Below are 21,453 nucleotides of genomic sequence, written 5' to 3' on the forward strand. Positions count from 1 at the left end.
CCTCGGCTAAGGGTCGGTATACGCGTCCCCGCGATCCAACCAAAGGAACGTCTGTTGCTAGGCAGGAGATTCTTAATAATGCAACAGTTGGACTACAACAACGGAAGAGGTGTGTTTTTCACGTGGCCTGTGACGAGAATTTATCTGCTGGACAAGGTTAGGGCTTAGTTGGGGCCCGTTTGGAGGCGAAGTCAAATACCTCCAAGGTAGACCTGCAGGTCGCAGGAGGAGACGAGAAGGGAATCCAGTGCCTGGGAGTATAACTGGGCCATCTAGTACCTAGAGGATATAAAAACGGGGACCTGGACCTGTAGGTTGGGGAGTCTGGAATAGGAGACAGTAAAATATGGTCATGATTCCCGCTGGACTCGGGCCTGAGAATGACTGCGCTGGTGAGGCCCAGCGGCATTTGTAAACGAGAGACCTATCCTCTCGTCAGGGAGGATGTTACATGAGTATGACACAATGTGTTCAGTTGAAAAGAAAATGATGGCCGTGTGTGTCAAGGGGCTTAGCGGCAAGACGAACTGATTATCGGCAAACCGTGCAGCGTAGGCTGTAATAGACTGAAGACACTAGTCTGTGTGCGTCGGTGATCTGTAAAACATAGTCTCTAGACGTGAGCGTGTAAGTGGGCAACAAATCGAGTCAACAATCCCAACTCCGTAAGTCATACACATGATGATAATATACGTTTGTTCCTAGGTGATGAACAATAAAGCTACATATTGTGTCTTAGTTTATGATAACGATAAGCGATTGAAATTTCTCATTAAACACCATTTTTTCGTACAGATTAAGAAAACAGAATTCTGTTGTTACAGATATTTTCGAGATTTTCAATGGCCCTCTCTAAGTCTCTCTCTCTCTCTCTCTCTCTCTGTCTCACAAAATATGGAACCTTGAAGATTCGAGGTTGTCACGATAGCAAATATCAACTTTACGAACTTTTTGGATGTTAAGCTATATGATTGGTAAGTTGGTAATTACATTTCGGTGTAACTCGCTGCCTTCATCTTCACTGAAGATATTGTAGTCTGAAGATGGAGGCAGTAGGATGTCCAAAATACTGGTACGTCTGTGCCGAACTAAACGGCATCACATTCCAGAAATCTGTAATCTTAGCTTCGTAGTACACGTGTCGTCCTTAGCGAATTTTCAGTTTCATTTTCACCTTGAATTTATTTTGTTGTGATGGGTATCGTATTGCATCTTATATTTTATCAGATAACAAAACCTAAAAATAAGATAACAATACCAGGATTAAAGGTTATCTCTGCACACAAAACATTTTAATTCATTAAAATACAGAGTCTTCAGTTTATGACGATGAGGAAGCTACATCTTTTATGGTCTTAAAGTGGAAGCATGCAGACTTTTGTTATGTACAGCAATAAACAAAATTAGAAAGAATGCGTGTCCATATAGAAAATTGTGTACTGATTTTTGGAAACTTTTTTTTTTTTGTTCTTTGTTGAGTTCACACATTTTAGGGTTCTAGTTTCTAGGATACGGACACACACATGCACAAGCGTGATTTTTGAGACCTCCAGGACATACATTTTCTCGGGCAGACCCTATAAAATGGGACCATATTCCGGCGCTAAAACGGCCCATTTTTTAAATTCCATCTCTGTACATGGCATGGAAATACATTACCTATAACTGAGAGAATGAGGAAGTAAGTTACCTTAACACAAACAAGTGCGCAAGTACATCACGCCACACTTACGTTTACTCGTATACATTTTTCTATACCTGGTTTTCAGCTGACAGATCCTCTGAAAATGTGGCACCGTTCAAATGCGTGGAAACAGCAGTAACAAATCAAAATTTGTTTCAGAAGGAAATTAAGAGGAAATTGAATTCTGGTAATGCTTGGTACAATTCAGTCCAAAGGCTTTTGTCCTCTCGTCTGGTGTCCAAAAATATAAAAACTATAATTTAACCTCTGATTCTGTATGGGTGCGAAACTTATTCTCTGACTTTCAGGGAAGACCATTGAATAAGAGTGCTTGAGAACAGAGAGCTGAGAAGAATATTTGGACTGAAGAGAAAAGAAGTGAAGAGAGAATGGAGAAAAATGCACAATGAGGAGCTTCAGATCTTGCACTTTCTCCAAGTATAATTAGAATTATCAAGTAAAAGAGGGTGATATGGGCACGGTACGTAGCACGAATGGAACGACGAGAACTGAATATAGAGTAATGTTTGTAACCACGAAAAGAGAGAGACCACTAGGAAGAACAAGGCCTAGATGAGCGGATAATAATAAAATGCTTCATAGAGGGATAGGATGGGGTGGTATGGACAGGATTGATCTGGCTCAGGACAAGAACCATTGAAGAGCTCTTATGAACACGGTAATGTTCTTCCGTTTTCCATAAATTGCTAGGAAGCTTTTGAGTAACTGCACAATTGGCGGCTTCTCAAGAAGGGCTTACGTCAATGAAGTTAGTTTAGTTTCTGTGAAATATATGAAGGTTATGTACCCACTGACGTACAAGCCAACGCTTTTCCTGGGGTATCATCTCCAAGGGGAACAAATTTGGGTTTCCCATTTCATTTCTTACGGCTCGCCATTTGGAAGAAACAGCGTGGAACAGGTGGACAGACAGACGACATTGATACACATTGATACATAATATATTGTAACGTGTCTGGAATCCAGAAGAGTCACTTATATGGAAACGCTAGAACAGACCGTTGCATAGGAAACAACAATCGCTCTATTGTGGTTCTAAGAGGAGTCTCCATGGTTATAACAAAAGGTATGCATTCCCATATATAAAACATATCGTTTCTGCTTCGTGTTCCGTATATCAAAAGGTAAAGTTTTCCATGTAACAGGCCGTGGAGGCACACAGACTTGTCAGCCGTCGAGGCTCCCACATTCTCTAGACAATCGGCTTACACATAGGGCGGTTGATTTTAAGCCTTACACGCCACCCGGCCGTCCTTTACCCCCAGAAAGATTCCTGGTACTCGTTTCTGTTAGAGGCTGAGTCGATCCCAGGGTCATTGTGCGGCTGGAAGGATTAGATAATTGAAATATCGAGTGATCTAATGGGGAATCGAAAGGGCGACCCTTCGGCTGTAGCATAGTGCCTCATTCAACTTCGCTACGGCGTCCCGCGCTCCTTTTCCATGTACCGGACCTAATAGCGAACGCGCTCGAGCGAATTACGTATTCTTGCCAAGTGCCTTACAAGTGTCATTAAGTCTCTACGCCTACGCCTACGCCTCAGTTTGTCCTTCGCAATGTGCTGGGCAGTTGCATGTGAGGATCCTAACTTGCGCTGTCACTAAGCAAAAACAGAACTCCCTCTAGCAACTGTACCCCAGTAAGAGTTCACATCTTGTACTACGTGTAAGAAAGGTGGGTATAATCTGTCTCTATTAGACGATGTTCAGCCTGTCCTTTCTGCATTTTATTATCTGTAGCCACGGGTTTCTTATCAGTCCAAAACTGTAGGCTAATATTTATTTTTATTGAAATTATCACTGGCTTTTTGATTGTACAATCTATTCTTGTTGCGTCCCTACCGATAAAATGCAAAAACATTTATTTCCGTCGCCATGTTTGTGTGATTGATCTGATATCTCCTCTCTCTCTCTCTGCAAATAAAAGCTCACGGAATATTGTGTACTTATACTGGTTGTTTCTAAATTATTGTCAGCATTTCCGTTTATAGGCCAGGGAAGCCCCAGTAGTACTTTAGAGTCATTCTGTACATTGCGAAGATTTAGCAAAATTTGTCTATTTTGAAATGTGTCCAAAATCGGACAGAAATAATGAACTCTTCAAATGGAAACTCAACACGGGTTTCAGCGACTTGGCAACAAACGTTTCCAACAAAGCTGTAGCAGGAATGAAACTTGTACTTTATGCACAATTCACGGTAGTACTACAGAGATATGAATCCACAATTGTTATGCTATACACACTTCGAAACATAGTGGTAATTATATGGACCAACGCTTTAACATTAAAAAGAGCTTCCATTTCCCCAATACGATGTAGTTATGTGTTTGCTATAATTCCCGAGGTAAACTAATATTTCCCTAAACATCATTAAACTGTTGGTTTAATGTGATCTAGACAAATTGCGTTGTGAGTGACCCAGGAACTGAATTTTTAAATAAATAAATTTGTAAAAACTACTGGATTCAAAATGTGAATCTACGAGGCATTCGTCCAAGTTGAATACTTAATCTAACATTTTCGTGCGAAAATTAATCCTGATTTATAGAAATGTGCATCCTGCATACCTGCTATTTAGGATATATAACAACCCGTTTACAAGCAGACAGTAAAAATTTGTTGGTTGTGTTCTTTTTCCTTTCACATGTTCCGACCGCATGCGACCATTATCAGGTGAAGACGGAAGTGTAGTTTTCCCTGGGCTTAATTATTTAAGCACTATGCCATGAAGACATACTGGGAAGTGAAAGTACAGCTCCGCCTTCCTGAACTTCGGCAATAGACAGACGTGATTGGTCTGCTTCACGCGCCTTCCGCTTTACCCCCGACGAAAGAGCACCGGATACCAATTGGTTAGGATGCTGGGAGGGTGTCCCCAGTGTCGGTCTGGACTCTGTGCAGACTGAATATAAATAAATTTAACTCAAACTTATATAGAATAAGCAACGACTCGGTAAATATACTCGTATCCCCGCTGCAAAGAATATGTAAACAACAATCGAGTAACTTCCGTTGCTCAGCAACGGCACTGTAAACACGCATTCCCAAGATTCGAGAAGCTGTGTTTTGTGCATGGCTCGTGCAAAATGGTTATAAATAACAGTTCAGTTTAGAAGAGTTAGTCTACTTTCGAGACGCAAGCCTGCCAGGATATGCTTTTGGGAGCAGAGGAATTGAAATGTATTGGCCGTTGAAGAATAATAGCAAGAAAGGAATTAGGCTGTGGAAAGAAGACTTCATATTTGTTTTGAAGTGACGGTGAGACTGTTATAAATCCGTTGCCAGGATACGACTAGTGAAGGCTGAGTAGGATAGTGTGTGTGTAACTGTGAACTGTAAAGTACGTAGATCAGCGATAGCGCTCTATTGTCTATAGTCCGAAGCTGTGATTGAGGTAACAATAAATCCAATCATCGAACCCAAAACCCGTCTGTCAATAACGCAGTCCCCTACACGTGACTTCATAATTTCGACAAATCGGATCACATGCAACTTTGTTAAATACCCGAGAACAATATCAAGGATCATTAAGCAACCTGTAACTGAGCTCCACACAAATATACCGCTCAGCCACTCTCACTATGGCCCAGTTCTTCCAGTCTACTACCTCCGAAATTATACTAATTATATAATATTCTGATTAAAACTGTGTTCGGTTACATAAATAAAGTTAAATTTAGGGACGAAAATAATTTACTGACAGATGAAGTGACAATGATTATAAATCGTGTTGTGGTATATTGGAGCAGTGCCTGCTTTATGGTTGAGTTGAAAAAATTAGATTGTTAAAATTATGTAAGCTATTGTAGGCGTGGTGCCTTTTCCTGTGGTTCTGTATTGTATGGGTGTGAAACTTGGTTTCTGATTTTAAGGGAGGAACGTAGACTGAGGGTGTTTGAGAACAGGGAGTTTAAGAGAATAATTGGACGGAAGAGAGATGAAGTGACCTGTAATGGTAAAGCTATCCCTGTAACAGGCCTCTGAGGCCCATAGGGTTCTGAGACGTTGAGGGTCCCACATTATCTAGAAAATCGGCTCAAAGATGGCGATAAAGTTGTCAACCTTACGCGGGGGCTGCACTTTACCCTGAGGAAAATTCCTGGGTCTCATTTCTGTTAGAGGCTGAGTAAAATGAAGTGACAGGAAGTTGGGGAAAACTGCATAATGAGGAGCTTCATAATTTGTACTCTTCGCCAAATATAATTAGAATGATCAAGTCAAGGAGGATGAGATTGGTAAGGCATGTAGCAGTAATGTGGGAGATAAGGAATTCATAAAGGATATTGGTGGGAAATCCAGAAGGTAAGAGGCCACTATGAAGACCAAGACATAATTAGGTGGACAATATTAAAATGGATCTTATAGAAATAGAATTGGGTAGTATGGACTGGATTGATCTGACTTAGGATAGAGACAAGTGGATGGCTCTTATGAGCACATTAATGAACCAACGGGTTCCATAAAATGCTGGAAACTTACTGAGTACTTGCGCAATTGGCGGCTTCTGAAGGAAAGCTCTGCAGCTTTGAGTTAGCCACTGATTGGGCTATTGTATCTGCCACGGGTGATTATGACGCTGGAGAATTTGATGGAATGAATATAATCAGGGGAAACCGAAGTACTCGGAGAAAACCCGCCCCAGCGTCACTTTGTCCACCACAAATCCCACATGACCAGACCCGGGTTCGAACCCGGGCCACAGCGGTGGGAAGCTAGCGACTAACCGCTTGAGCTATGGCGCGGCCTTGAGCTATCTACTTTGTTAGTTAAGTAGTTATAGAATGATTTTGCTGCACATTTCATAGCTTCATGCATAAGGAGATTGGGTTTGAGCTCCAGGATTCCTTGTGTATGCTTAAGCCAATTAAAAACCATTTAAACCCCGGGATGAAGTGGGAAGCTCAAAAGGAAATAAGTGAGAGACTGTTTCCCCACGGACTCCACATCGCAACGGGAATTTTCCGTGGCAATGCGTTAGAGCAGGAAGAGTGATCTTCATTTCGCTTCCCTTGGCTTTCTTTCACAGAAAAGTGTCCTCTACCACTGAATTAATTTCAGGATAGTTCAGATTTGGAAATCTGACGTGTGTTGACAATTATTAACCCAAGTTATCATTAAGAAGTTTCAGTCCAAAATTTGTTGTAGCTTTTCTATGCTGTGTTAAGAGTCTCTAAGGGCCACGTTTATAGTTGACACTAATCTCTAACCTTATAACTAAAACATTTAAAAACTTTCCCTTAGTATTTTATCATTCTAAGATTTTAGGATATTGATTGCATTGAAAAATGTTTACGTCAGATACCTCACACCACAGGTTACCCTTAAATATCTTGTCACTGTATTTTTTGAAGTGCACAATTACACCCCTTTCCTACGAGGACACATTCCTTGCCCCTTTTTGCGACACGTTTAAGCTATCCATTGATTTAAAAAGATCTGTGGCCACAGAGCCAGACGACTGATGTATGGTTCTCCGAGATGCGGCGCGTTGAGATCTAGCCTTATTGAACACAGGACGATTTTCAGTTGCCGATTTCAGCATCACATATGAAGCATTTTCTTTGCGCAAGTTCACACTGCTACAAGTAAATGGCGTTGGCTTCACAGAGAAGGAAGGAAACAATTGTCACACTAGCAGCAGTTGCCGAGGTATGAGCCTGTCACGTTTCAAACGAGATATGTTACAATCTATCAATAGCCCGTGCGCCAGTTATACAGGGTTATTCATAAGTCTGTTAAACATTTTAAAAATTCACAACAAATAGTCTATGGTAATTCTTACGTCGATAAAGAATGCATATGTTGAAGTTTTTTTAAAAGCGTCCACTGTCTGCTAATCTCAGGCATCTTCACAACCGTATCACCGCTCCTATGGCTCTGCTCAACCGCGATATGCTGACACGGGTGTGGGGTGAAATGGATTATCTCATAGATGTCTGCCGTATCAGCAAACGTGGACACATTCAGCATCTGTGAACTATGTAAAGAAACCTTGGTGGGTTTATCCCCATTTCAGTGTAATACAGTGTAAACTTTGGTATCCGTTGCGTAGTTTTTTTACTGTAAATGTTCGAAATATTTTACGGACTTATGAATAACCCTGTAGAACCGTGCGTTTAACTGGAGCAAAACAATAAGCGGAAGGCTTATTGCACATGGAAGCTTGTAATTTCTGCGCGTTTCTGCATTTTATTGCCATCTGTAGGAGAACAAGTCATTTACAGCCGGTCACATGGCACGATCGGCAGTGGCACGCAATAAAATTAAGCCTATCGGGTGACGGGATTGGCGATAAATGGGTTAAGCCTAATTATGTGCTTAGGTCTCATACGTAAATCATTTTTATTTTACAGCATTTTCTTACATTTACTATGAAAATAAGTTGTGTACATATAATACAAAATTAAGGAACATGAAGTGAATGAAATTAAATGAAGAAATGGACATCATAAAATAGGCCAAACTTCTTAAGGAAACACAGGTCCAAGAAGTAACAATATTATTATTTAAATTTTTAATGAAGCTTGAATATATTTTACTGCACTGGAAGGGGAAAGGATAATTTCATTGGTACTACTTTCTATTACATAAGGTATACTAAAGATTAAATATATACAATGAACTTATAATACTTTGCAACAACATTTCCTCTTGAGTAAATGGAACAGCAGTATTAGATGTTCATTATCTCAATCATTTTGTAATTTTGTTGCATTTTTTACTCTTTGCTCAAGCCCAATCCAGAACCCCCCATCTATTGTCATATTGAAGCCACTCTTGGATATTTTAATTGGAATTGGTGTCTTTGGGACAACTTTTAGGTTGAAGCGGGACAACAGCTGTACCAATGCTATCTTGGCTTCCATAAGTGCAAATCGGCTCCCTGGAACATAATGAGAAGAAACCATTAATTGGCCTATATATCGACTTTTGGAATACAGTGCTGGGTGTTAACCACGAAGAAACGGGACGACTGAAGGCAGTAAAAATGAAAATCTGGCGGAAATAGTTGACAGTAGCAATTCTGCTTTCCTTGATGTTTTCAATCAATGCAGGTAGCTCTTGATTTCAAATGGCACACATCACAAGAGCTCAGGGATGGAACTTTATTTCTCTCATGAAATTTCATGCTCTAAGAGTGAAGAGACATACCCTCACTGGTGAAATTTCATGATCTTGGTATTAGGAGTGAAACTTCACGTAAACCTTTTCCATGGTTACTTAATTATTACCTCAAAATCTGTATTAGGTAGTATAATATTACAATATACACTTTCCCATATTAATTCTGTCCACAGAAAATTTTGCAGATGAGAGCTCAGAAGACATTTTTAGACCACTTTGGCCTCTCTCTCACAATATATGAGATATACTCGTATATCACATAAACCCTGTGGCCACATCGAAACATTTAGTTAGGCAAAGAACAGAGATAAAAGGAAATGTTGCGCAGAGGATGTATGTATATGTACACTGGTATGTATATGTAGTTTAAAAATAACAGACTTATGGAAAGAATTGAAGGTGTAGACGTAAAGCTAGGAGGTTATGAGGTATTCATGCAGGAGTGAAAGACAGAAGTATGAGAACAGTGAACATGCATTAAAGTAAAAGTCTCAAGAAGAACAAAAAGGAAAGATTAGTATTTAAGGCTTTGAGTGCAGTAGAGATTTGAATTGTTGCCTTCTGAGTCGTGGTACCACCAGTGGCGTGCGGTACTATTTTAGGTAAGGGAAGCAGTGGTACCTAATAAACGAACTGATAGCAATCAACTCACCAAAATTTACGTCACTTATTGAGTCAATAAGCTCGTTTTGTATTCTGTTCCATAAACCTGTAAATACTGTACTGTTCTCAANATATCACCAAACGCAGTCTTGTTCCATACATTTTTTTTTAGAAACAATAGGCATGGCCAACAAAACTATTTTCGTATATTACGGCAACCGGATAGCCGCTCTGATTTAGATTACTATTCCAAATTAAATTTGGTTTGTTCTTTAAGTTCTGGCACCTCTAATGTCAGTCGTCCTCTTTCTATAATTATTTTCTTTTCAGAAAAGTCCCTGCTATTAAACCTCCGTTTTAAAAGGCTTTCGATTGCACAGTCGCAGTCGCGTTGTCTGCCAGCATTCATTTTAGCTATAGTCTGTGCGTGTAGTCTAATCACGCCCCTGGCCGTGTACCGCAGTAAGAGATTTGCTTCCCTTAAACGCAGATAGCGTCTTTCTGATGCGTCAAAATACGATCACAAATACAATCTTACGCCATCTAAATATACGCTTACAATCTATATAAATAAAAATGTAAATGTTGGTTTGGCTCTCCTCGAAGATCTCCGAAAGTTCTTCACCGATTGCTTCGAAATTTTGACACAGCGTTGCATTCGAACACGCGCGTTTTTATATGCTTATTATGTAGATGTCACACGTGACAGGTAAAAACATGTAAAAGTGTTAATTGTATTCAATATTAATATACTGTAACGTGTTACACGTCGAATACCAACAGATCGTTGCCTAGGAATAACCGTGGCAACGAACTGTTGAATAGGCGGGTCGTTGCCTAGGAATAACCGTCGCAACGAACTGTTGAAAAGGCGGGTAGTTGCCTTGGAATAACCGTCGCAACGAACTGTTGAAACAGCGGAAATAATGCATTTCTGCGGCAACGAGCACAGAACACGTGAAATGGAACCCTCGGCGAAAGTGCCCTCTATTGCTTTCGAAACCGGGTTATTATAGTCTAGCTCCGAAGAAATTTTCGGTGATACTGGACCTGATAATACTCCAGCTCCGAAGAAATTTTCGGTGATACTGGACGTGATAATAATTGTGCTAGCTGGTGTAAAAGTGAGCGTTCAATAACTTATTCGCTGAATCCGTGACGTGCGTGGAAGTTATATCGTAAGTCTTGTTTATTTTTCGTTGTTTTTCTTTTCGTTTTCTAAGAACAGGCTTAGGTCGTCGTACTCGCGGAGCGGAAGTAATGCGTCGAGTAATTTAAAATCAAACTGGGGAAGAACGGGCAGGCTGAGCCATAGCAAGGCGTGGCCGGGCACAGCTAGTATTTTAATAAAACTTAAGGTTACCTATAACACCCAACAAGACTGAAATCACGTATAAACAGTTAATTTTCACATAACCATCGAAAGAACACAGGCCTTCCCTTCCATTTCACAGGTATTCGCCAGAAAACCGAAAGTTGTTTCGTTGCCCACTTCGTGTGCGACGAACTTTAACGGAGAACAACGAAGGAAACTTTGTCCGTCCCGAACAAGCAAGGGAAGGGAGGAGGAGGAGCCATGTGCCTTGAGCAGAAACGCGCGCTAAATGACAATTTTCAAATCCTTATTATCCAAATTGAATTATTTATACATGACTTTTTTCTTTTCGTTTCAACACTACTGAAGCAATGCTTCCCTTGCTTCGATGCACGGCAAGCCACTGGGTACCACCTAATTCAGTGGACAGAGTGCAGTGACTTTTAGTATAAAGCCGCTACTGCTTATGGTTACCGGTGTGTTTTAAAGGCTTAAAGTAACACTAATCCATTTGCTTTCATGTATTTTCCATTCATCAGTCATGGATACATATAAATATAATTCAACTGGTTGGGTGTTATAATAAAGGGCCCGAATGCTGACCCTGATTTACACAAACCACTTTTAGACTGAGCAAACACAAGATTCTGGCTTGTATTCAACAGGTTTCCGGATATAATTTCGGTCGGGGCACTTGACTATTCGTAGTTTTTCTTGGTCCCTTCAAGCAAATTCCGGTGTAGTATAATTGCTGCTGTGTAAAATGAAACACCACGTCATAAAGTTGTATGGGAGAGCGGAGATGTGACTCCAAACAGATTTAAAATCTGCACTAGATGTAGGTAAGTAACAAGTTCCACGCTCCGGGCATTTGATTCCTGGGAAACAGATCCCGGCACCCACAGAATCAGCGGCTGAATGGGAGCCACAGCCGGTCTCGTTGTTGTGGACAAAAGCATTCTTTGTTGCTGCAGGGAAACGAAACCCGATTTTACCGTAGTCCAATCCATTGTATCCTTGCTGCATTTACTGAGCTGTACGTGAAAATTAAACTTGAAGCGAAACTTATTACGATAAGACCAAATGCAAATTTACACCGCGTGATAATTTGGCAATCTGACTGAACTGTATTTGTGTGGTAAGTTCTCATTAAAACTGGAGTGTTATTATGACGAATGCAACTTTTCACAACCTTTCCCCAATTATTTATTTCTGAACTCATGCTTAGCACCAACAAATTCATTTGCAGGATGAAAAATGGAGATCGCTTAAATGTAAATTTTGTGCCATCTTCTGTTCATATTCGCGAACTAGTAAAATACATGTCAGATTTGAGGTTTTCACGGCTTGAAAGACTGCTTTCTTCATAGTATAATACATGTGAAAGCATTTAAAGACGGCAGCACCCTGTTGTAACGTCGTGGTGGTAACTTGCATTTGGTGCAGAGGTCGCGTGTGTTTCCTTCCATGTGCTTTCCGTCTAATTGTGTGAAGCTATTGAGGTTCTGTAGTCTAACCGTAAGCACATTCCAACAAATAAGCAAACAGAGCTCCCACAATAGCACGTCTGTGAACTGCCAGAAGAACTGTGTCTCAGACTTTGAGGTTATGTCATCATTAGCCATTTTCTGCGTACAATGTGAACCAATACCGACATATCGGAGATACCGTACGTACACAGAACTCTTCCTCCGTAAGTTTGCCCGCTCAATGTATGTCTTTAACTCGTATTTTTAATAGACAGTAAACATTACTTACCAATACAGTTCCTAGGGCCTGATCCAAATGGCAGATATGTGCAGGCTTTGATGTTTCCTTTATTCTCATCACTAAACCTTTCAGGGTCAAATTTCTCAGGATCGGGGAAGTAGTCTGGGTCATGGTGGAGGGCATAAATGGGTATGTAGACACCGTCTCCGGGTTTTAGGGTGCAACGTGGTTCAGCCGGCAGTGTATATTGCTTGACGCACCTCCTGTCTACCAACACTGCAGGAGGATACAGACGGAGAGTTTCTGTAACATAAACCACAGGTGATAAAACGATATCGCTTCACAGAAAGGATGCACTTTTCAGGATATAATTTACTTACTTTCAATATATATTTCTAAAATACGTGCCACGTTTATCCGACATTCAATAGAGCACCGGGCATAGCCGTGGCTTTACCAACGCAAAAGAAGGATGGGAAGATACATTTTGCAGCTGAAGATGCATGTCAGAGAGAGGATGCCAAGGTGCTGTAACATTACAACTGCAGTGTTAACCTCAATGGAAAGTGACGTCATGAAACCAGAAAGACGATGATTCGACCAATGATATGCTTCGATACATTTTGCTCGTGGAGACAAAAATGGCGAAGTAGGCTGTTGCAGTTGCAGTGATTATAGTCGTGACATTAACGCTCGGGCTAGAAGTGCTTTACTGTATGCCCGGAAATTGTTATGTCTGTTTTGTTCTCTTGGCAACAGTGACGGTCAGAAAGACAGGTAGAGCGAATGAGAGGGCGGTCTGAAGTGAAGAAGAGGGAAGTAGAGTGGAGCTGATTTGGCAACGGGGCGCACAGTCTGATACATTTTAGCATCTCACAGCGGTGATTGTGAAGTTTACTATCTTTTTGTATGTGACGCAGTGTAGACTAGTACAAGTTTGTCGACAGTTCAGATGGTGGTAATGCGTCCATATTAAGGGTGGAAGACAAGAAACAACCTGGACCCACTCTAGGAAGACTGCACGGCATCATACAACAGACGATAATATTCTTCGGGGAAGACATTCCTGGTAAAAGCAGTGGAGGAAATGGATCCACGTTCAAGTATTTTCCCGTGTTTCTGATTTTATTGGTCGGGCTAGTACAGGGCCTGACATTTCGTAAAAGAGTAATGGTATGATACATGACATTTGCAACCACAAACCCTGGTCGTGATCAGGTAAAGTAACTGAGCTTCTGCGAAATACCTGAGACCACCATGTCCAGGTACTTCATGCCGTGGACTGCTTCGTATGTAAGCTTCCCTCCGTCCTCTTTCAGCGTTTGATCAATCTCATCTTGGAGGCGTGACTGAATATCTGGATGCATGGCCAGCAGGTGTGAGGCAAAGCACAGGAGTGTGGAGGCTGTGTCAAAGCCGGCCAGAAAGAACAGAAACGCTTGGGCTGTTATGTCATCGTCGTCCCATTCTGTTGTGAGAACACAAGACAACAAACAATTTGACACCTCTCTAATTGCCACTCTCTCAAGTAAAGCTTATCCAACAAACTGAATTTCCATCACTAAAAGCTCGCAACAAAAACAAAACCGTTCATCACTGAAGATACAGTAATAACATTTTACAATTATAACAGTTCATTTAGTTTACCTAGTTTTAACTATTGGAACCAACACTGTACAACTACAATTAACCAAAAGGCAGCTCGTCTGCCTCTTACAAGTATAGTTAAGAAAACATGAGTTCGTCTGCCTCGTAAAATTATAATTAACCAAATATCAGTTCTGCTACCCTATGCAACAAGTATAATTAATCAAACATCGGTTTCTCTGCCGAATCAGACATAATTAACCAAATATCAATCCGTCTGCCCCTCTGCTCCATCTCCACCCCTCGCGTGATTCTCGTAAATTCGACTTCACTCTTCACAGAAAATATTATGTATCAGTCATAATCACCAATCTCGCTGCTTTTCAACATATTCTCCCTTTACACAAACATAAGAGGGTCAGTTAGTAAATAGATCACAAATGGCTATATAACGTAAAACCTGTGACTTTCGAACCTGTAAAAGAATATTTATTTCTCGACATATCCTGCACTAACGATATATTTCTCCCACCGCTTTACCAGTGCATAAGAACCCGCAGCATAGAAGTCCTTTGACTGTTGTCTCGGGCACTTCCGCACCTTTGTTTCAAGCTCTTTGTCATTAGCGAAACCTTTTACACTAAGGTGGTGTTTCAGCGGAGAAAACAAATGGAAGACACTAGGGGCCAAGTCCGGGCTGTAAGTTGGCATGTTCTAAAGGTACCCATTCCAGTTCTGAATTTAATTTTTCTCGAACCGTCAGTTCTCTGGGCACCCACCGTGTGCACAGTTTTCCGAAACTTTAACGAATGTTCATTATGCTGTATGCAAAACCATGGGAACATCCTAGTGCAGTAGCTACACTGTTTGTCGCTATCCTCCTGTCCTCTCGAATCAATTCTTCCACCCGCGGCACAGTTGCTTCTGACGAAATCTGAACAAGTCGACCTAGGCGGGCATCATCTATGAATTTCGAACTTCCTTAAAGGAATTTCTCAACCCAGCTGTGAACAAGTTTACGCTTCAGACACTTGCAACCTCAATTATGAAACATTTATTTATGAATATTGCTCGCATTGTGTCCTCTTGCTTACATAATACACAACAGAACGCTGCTCTTTGGTAGTACACCCCTAAAGTACGGTCGCCATTTTGACTAATGAAACAAGCCTCTGAGAATATACATGCGCATCTGCTACGTAGACTGTTATGAAGCTTGACTGAGCTGCTACCTAGTGATACATATAGAAAATCTCTTATGTCTGTTACGGCTGTTTTACTTTAATTTGTGAAATATTATTCCTGAGTTTTCTTCGCACTTTCTATCGTCCTGGAAATTTACTGATGTATACAGCACAAGAGGGTTTACATGCGTAGCAAGATCAGGACACCGTGTCTAACCTCATCAGCATTTTGAAATTCTATCCTTTTTGGTGAATTCATCCAAATACAAATCACTAAGGACCAAGTCTAGGCTGTAAGGAGGGTACTTATTTACTTCCGCGCCCCCTGTTGTCAGTGTAATCTTCGTCAAATTTTCAGTATGTGATACAGTAGGATGGTTTTTTGACAGTTTCCCATGGCTTTTCTTCTGAACGGCCTGGTGTACTCGTATATAATTGGGAAGCAAGTTACTATAATACTACTTTGCACTCACTGTTACACTAGGTGCAACATGTGTGACTGAACCTTGATCCCAAAACACCTGACAACAAAATAACAGAAGGGAGTTGTGTCTTGAACTTGGGTGGTGGGAATTCCACGTTTTGTCATTTCATGTTGAAATGCATTGACTATAGGGTGAAGTGAGGGGTGCTTCCACGCTCTGTCTCAGTCACTGTTCGCTCTCCTCCCACACAAGCCGGTGCAGTTATTAGGTAGACACAGCAACGTGCTGGTTCTTCTGGCCGAAATATTTCATCTTCAGGACCAAATTGGGTATATAGTTTCATTAGCAGCAGTGTCCATGCATGTTTGTTTGAACACTCCCAAAGCTTTTGGATGAAGTATCACACATTGCTATTCGTCTCTTAGTCAGAATCCGCTTTTCGGCGCTGTCAATTTCCACTTGTGAAGCAGTGAATGCAATGTTACCACCAACATTCCGTAGAAGAGTTTTATTTAACGGGTGTCCACGTCTTCTGGGGTGATAAAATCCAGGTAAACTTTGAACTGCACTCGTACAATTTTATGTGAAATTCGAAGGTTTTGGGTACCCCACTACCCAATATCCGAAATAGTAAAATGATCAAATCCTGCTGAGTTGTCTCTCTGGGAGCAATAAATGTAATGTTTCAAAACCTACCCGGTTTCTCTTAAACGTACATCTTAGGAAAATGTTTGTACACAGGCCTTCGAGAATTGTTCCAGATAAATAATCAATTTACTGTTTCAATATACGGGCGTAGAGTGTCCGGAAATGTAAAGCGATAAGCACTTTCAAACGTTTATTATATTATTAAAAAATCTGGATTTGTATCGTATAGAAAAGTTAAATTTTGCATGAAACACCGGACGGATACAATTCTTGAAGATGTTGTGAAATATGCTTTGAATGAAACTAAAGTTACACGAGATTATGGCGTCAGAAATTACTGGCTCTATTTTCTGATGACGCCCTAGCACTGAGCAGGCTGCTCTAATGGCAATGTTCTAGGCTTGTGCTGAGGAGGTGCTGAGGTTGAATCTCGACGATGATAGCGGCTATACCGACTGATATTTACATGGATTTCCTCAGTTCATCCATGCTGATAAAGGAATTAGGTCATTAACGCATCTTTTCAAATTCTTTTGAAGCTACAATTAAACCTATCATTTATACTGCAGCGTATTTGCTCCATGCGAGAATGGTTGATACACAGAAACAGCCATGAATAAGTAATACTAGAACGCAACAATAGAACAACTTTGTTATGTAACCAGTTTCTAGAGCAACAGCTGGGTAAACACACTTCCGCGTAGACACTGACTTCATACAACTGTATGTAGCGGGTACGTGATGTGTTTTCTTTAGGCAGCAACCAGCTCGCCAATGGACGGGCTGGGTAGCAATCACGCGACATGTGTTTCTGCGATGCATGTCCGTGGTGCTTCTGAATAAGTGAGCAGAATTCTGAAGCGGAATGAGTAAACTGGAGAAGTGAGTATAAGCGGGATTCAGATGAGTCCCGAATTTCCAAAGTGACTGAAAAAGAAATGGCAAAAGACTTCATAGTGAATTTATGTGCTTGTTTCTGTGTACAGAGAATTAGACTAAAGAGTTGAAGTCAGCTTTCGGGAAGTTCATAGTAGAAGAAGAATAACATAGTGTGCGATTAGAAGGTTTATTCACAATGAGGGTGCTTTAATTACGTTACCAGGAGACGACTAATGAAGACTTAGAAATATAGTGCGTGTGTAACTGTGAACTGTAAATTGTGTAAATCAGCAATGGCGCTGTAATAATTGTAATTAAGAGAGATTGTAACCGGAGTGTCAATAAATCCAATCCGATGTAGAACCCGTTATTTTCTTCATGCGTACCTGTCTTTGCGTGGCAGTACTATATTGTCTAGATACTGACAGCGTCATAAAGCAATCTCTAAAAGATCTCAACTGTGTATTCGAAGTATTATAAAGAGAGTACAACAAATTTATGTACCTGAAATTCCAAAGACATTCCGGTGCGAATTAGAAGTTTCTTCATATGGCGTGACCCACAAGAATTGTGTTCTTAAGGTCAAAACCCAACATACGTGCCAGTCATATTGCCTTGAGGCGTTAAATGGAAGCAACTATCACAAACAATAAAAATCGTCCCCGAATTTCCAGTGCAGTTTTTTCTTCACAGACACCCTTGTGTTACAGGTAACGTACAGAGTGCCCGTAAATGACTGATACACTTTTAATTTGTCATACCAAGGTAATTATTACAACTATACAGATGTAACTAGTGTCATTTGCATGACGAAATCTGCAGTTATACGCATCCAAAATATGCTCGTATGAGCCAAAAAAAAAAAGTCCAGTCTCCCCTCCAGTCTTCCCGTACACTTTCTAACATGTTCCCCTCAGTTGTTTCGGCAGCTGCGGTAATTCTCAACTTCGGTGCATCAATATTCAGCGGTGCAGGTGGCACAAATATTAGTTCCTTTACATAGCCTCACGGAAAGGTGTTACATAGAGTGAGATCGGGAGAGCGGGGAGGCCACTTTATCTGCAGCTCCAGCTCTCTGAACCCAAGGGTCTGGAAGCGTGGCACTGTACGGTTTTATGCGCACCCGTCAGCGCAAAGCTTGCCACACAGTCGTTTTCGGTATCTGTAACTCACGGTTTCCCTTCCGCAAAGATTTCGTTAAACTTCGACTGAAAGTGGCCTCCACCTTCTTTACGGCCTGATCACTCACACGAGGACGGTAACTGCTTGTGTCCTTACAAATGAATCCCTGGTTCTCAAAGTTGTCACACCAGCTCTGTATCGATGCTCGAGGAGGTGGATCTGTGCGAAGGCCCGCTAAACACTGGTGCACGAATTTGATTTCGCGTACTCAATCATGCGAGAGCTCTTCTGTATAGGAGTCTTAATTTCCTAGAATTGCGGAGCCTGGCTGTAGAGGGGCGTCGTTTGGAGTTTTACCGCCAATTTTGATATCTCCGAGAATTTGTCTTTCCGCTGATACCAGTTATATATGTGTTTCATTCGTAGTTTCCTCGTATTTTATCCACAAGAATTTATATATAATTAATGGATACTCTCTATTATATACTGCATATTTTCTCGTGTATTGGTGACGATTGACGACGTGAGGATTGAATGATTGGATTTTGGCAATTTTACACTCAATTCGTAACTACAAGTAACACGGCGCTTACACTCATCTACACACTTTACATTTCACCGTTACACACACACACACACATACACACAGTAGTGTTCTCAGCCTTCACTAGTCGTAACCTGTCAACGGATTTCAACACAGTCTCAACCAGTCTCACTGTAATTGCAGCACATATATGACCTCCTTTCACAGCCGCACTCTTGCAAATCAACTGAACCCTTTGCATATCTGCTCAATCATCTTCAACTACCGTCTCAAAAGACTCCATCAGTTCTATCTAAGCCGGACTTCATCCTCTTTGTACAGCATTGGATCTGCCCCAACAGAAACACCGTTTCTATCATTATCCCCAAAATACCTCGATTCTTGCTGGCTTATTCGCTGCCTCCCTTACGTTTTTACCGAGTCGTTGCTTAGCAATGAACGTCTATTCTAACTTCACTATTCCAGCTATCAGACATCAAATCAAATTATTATATTATATTATATTATTATACATACTTGTGTTTGTAGACTTGACATTGGTTGTACCATTATCATCCCCTTGAACTGTTCCTTTCTTGGTCTGCATGAGCAGATGGATCATGTCCGGCCTCACAATGCCTTGCTCTTCCCGAGTTGACATTGTATTATGTACCAAGGAACGGAAGAAATTCCCCGAAGATTTAGATATGAATTTAATGTTCAGAAGCTGATATCATGAAACAGAGAATAGATATTGCTTCTGTCATAACTACTTAACTAAAAAGCTGAATGCGTGGCTGACTGAATGGTTATCTATCTAACTTCATGCAGCAAAGTTCTTGTTGTTGGCTTGATCTGTATTCACGAAGAAGCAGTATTTAGTAACATTCTGTAGAACTCCGAAACGTAGACGCTTAGAGAGAGAAACCCCTGAATCCAAGGGGATTGCGTGACATAATGTAATTAAAGTTAAATTTTTAAAAGAAGTGATGGAATTTTAAATGTGTTACAGATTTGGAAGAAAACCGGTTACAAAAATTTGGCAAAGAATGAATACCATGGATAGAGACATGGGCACTAGAATATAAATTTAGATAAAATGGACGTAAAAGACCACCCACAACAAGATGGTTCAGCCAAGTACTTGAAGACATCAAGAAGACAGGAAAGAACTTTGAGACTTCTCGTCCATCGACCTTAATAAAACAGTAACAGTGCCCGAAGTGGAAGGAGTAGGGGGAGGACGAGTGGAATCAGGTGTCGAAGGAGGAGAAGAACGAGAAGGAGGAGGAATATGAGAGAAGAAAAATGAGAATAAGGAAGAGAAGTAAAATAAATTCATAAAATGCGTGAAACACAGCCAATATTCTACAACTTCAAAAATCGAAATGGTTTCTTAAGGTTTGATAATAGAGATATTCCTAGACTTCTAGACGTTTCTCCGAATTAATATTTTGCTACAAAGTAGATAACTTTCAGTCAGTATGACATTCTTTTGAACCAAACATGTAAGGAGAATAAAGACTGAAGTGTTGTAAACCTGTATGTCATACTGGACTGAAAGTTATCTACTTTGTAATTGATAGTGTGACGGACCAGAATGAGACAAATCAAATTAATATTTTGCTCTTTGTACATGAATAATGTTCTTACCTTCATGAGCTTTGGGCTGAACATGTAGCCAAAAAATATTAAGGCTCTGATACCGCTGAAGTTGGTAACATATCTTCCCGTCGCATAGAATTCATTTCCAGGATTGTTTAGTGAATCACAACTAATTCCAAATGCTGACGTAGCAATTACATCATTTGTGTATCTTGTGAACAAGTCTTTCATCTCCACAGCCAGAATATTACCTTCTGAAACATACAAAAATACANAGAAGGTGACTGAACCTATGTTTGTTTTCAAGTACCACATTAATTAACAGTGTAAATGAAAATAATTTGTAATTTTGAAATAGATCAGAATTCAATTCCCTGTACGTATAGCTGCACAGATTTCGCGAAACAAACTAATAATATGAAACCATATCTTTAATTCTGAACATTTCATCTCCTTAGCACCTTACTGGTACTGTATCTCGATAACATTTTGTATTTTTTGGTGGGGGAGGATTTATTAGTCATCCATACTGTAAGTTGTCATGAGAATGATATTTGGTTCATATTGGTACTCCCTCGTTGGTGGCTCCACCTTAACCTGCTGCAGGGGTTTGAGTATGCCAAGGACTCTGAGAGCTGTACCAGCGGTTGTGTAGCTACTGGCAGGGCTTCCCTTCCTGGACATGTCAAAGGGTAGGCATCTGACGAAGAGAGGCACCAAAACTGATGTCGGAAGCAGCGTCATCAGCAGCGACTTGAAGCACAGAGAAAACAATTCTCGAGATTGTTCAAGTTCGTATAGCAACAGGCGTGACCAGAGTGGTTTGAACGGCTCTTGTACTGCGATGTGGAAAGCAAATGGAGAAACTACCACATTATCACTTTTCCTGGATAGTCTCTTTCCAAAAACAAAGATGCCATGTATGCGAGATGTTTCCTCTGGAGACAAAACAATCCGGAGGTAAACTACTCACCCAGTCGGATCTCGGGGGGGGGGGGGGAGGGGTTCTGGAGGAAAGGCAA

At 40.8% G+C, this 21,453-nt stretch overlaps 2 protein-coding genes across 4 annotated transcripts in view; both read right to left on the bottom strand.

Moving 5' to 3' along the window:
• The window catches only part of LOC111869915 (cytochrome P450 9e2), an 85,168-nt gene that overhangs the window by 29,632 nt on the left and 34,083 nt on the right, over positions 1 to 21,453 (bottom strand). Inside the window, exons 4-6 of the mRNA XM_023861794.1 lie at positions 20,480 to 20,685; positions 19,364 to 19,553; positions 13,705 to 13,926 (exon numbers count right to left, since the gene is read on the bottom strand). Of these exons, the coding sequence (XP_023717562.1) occupies positions 13,705 to 13,926; positions 19,364 to 19,553; positions 20,480 to 20,685 (618 nt within the window). The remainder of the gene's footprint in view (positions 1 to 13,704; positions 13,927 to 19,363; positions 19,554 to 20,479; positions 20,686 to 21,453) is intronic.
• Positions 8,029 to 21,453, bottom strand: part of LOC111869912 (cytochrome P450 9e2) — a 130,977-nt gene continuing 117,552 nt past the window's right edge. For all 3 annotated transcript variants that reach the window (XM_033753597.1, XM_033753596.1, XM_033753598.1), the window contains exon 8: positions 8,029 to 8,588. In XM_033753597.1, the coding sequence (XP_033609488.1) occupies positions 8,395 to 8,588 (194 nt within the window). In that variant the 3' untranslated portion in view covers positions 8,029 to 8,394. The remainder of the gene's footprint in view (positions 8,589 to 21,453) is intronic.

Source organism: Cryptotermes secundus, unplaced genomic scaffold, assembly GCF_002891405.2.
Source record: "Cryptotermes secundus unplaced genomic scaffold, Csec_1.0 scaffold842, whole genome shotgun sequence".
NCBI classification, from domain to species: domain Eukaryota; kingdom Metazoa; phylum Arthropoda; class Insecta; order Blattodea; family Kalotermitidae; genus Cryptotermes; species Cryptotermes secundus.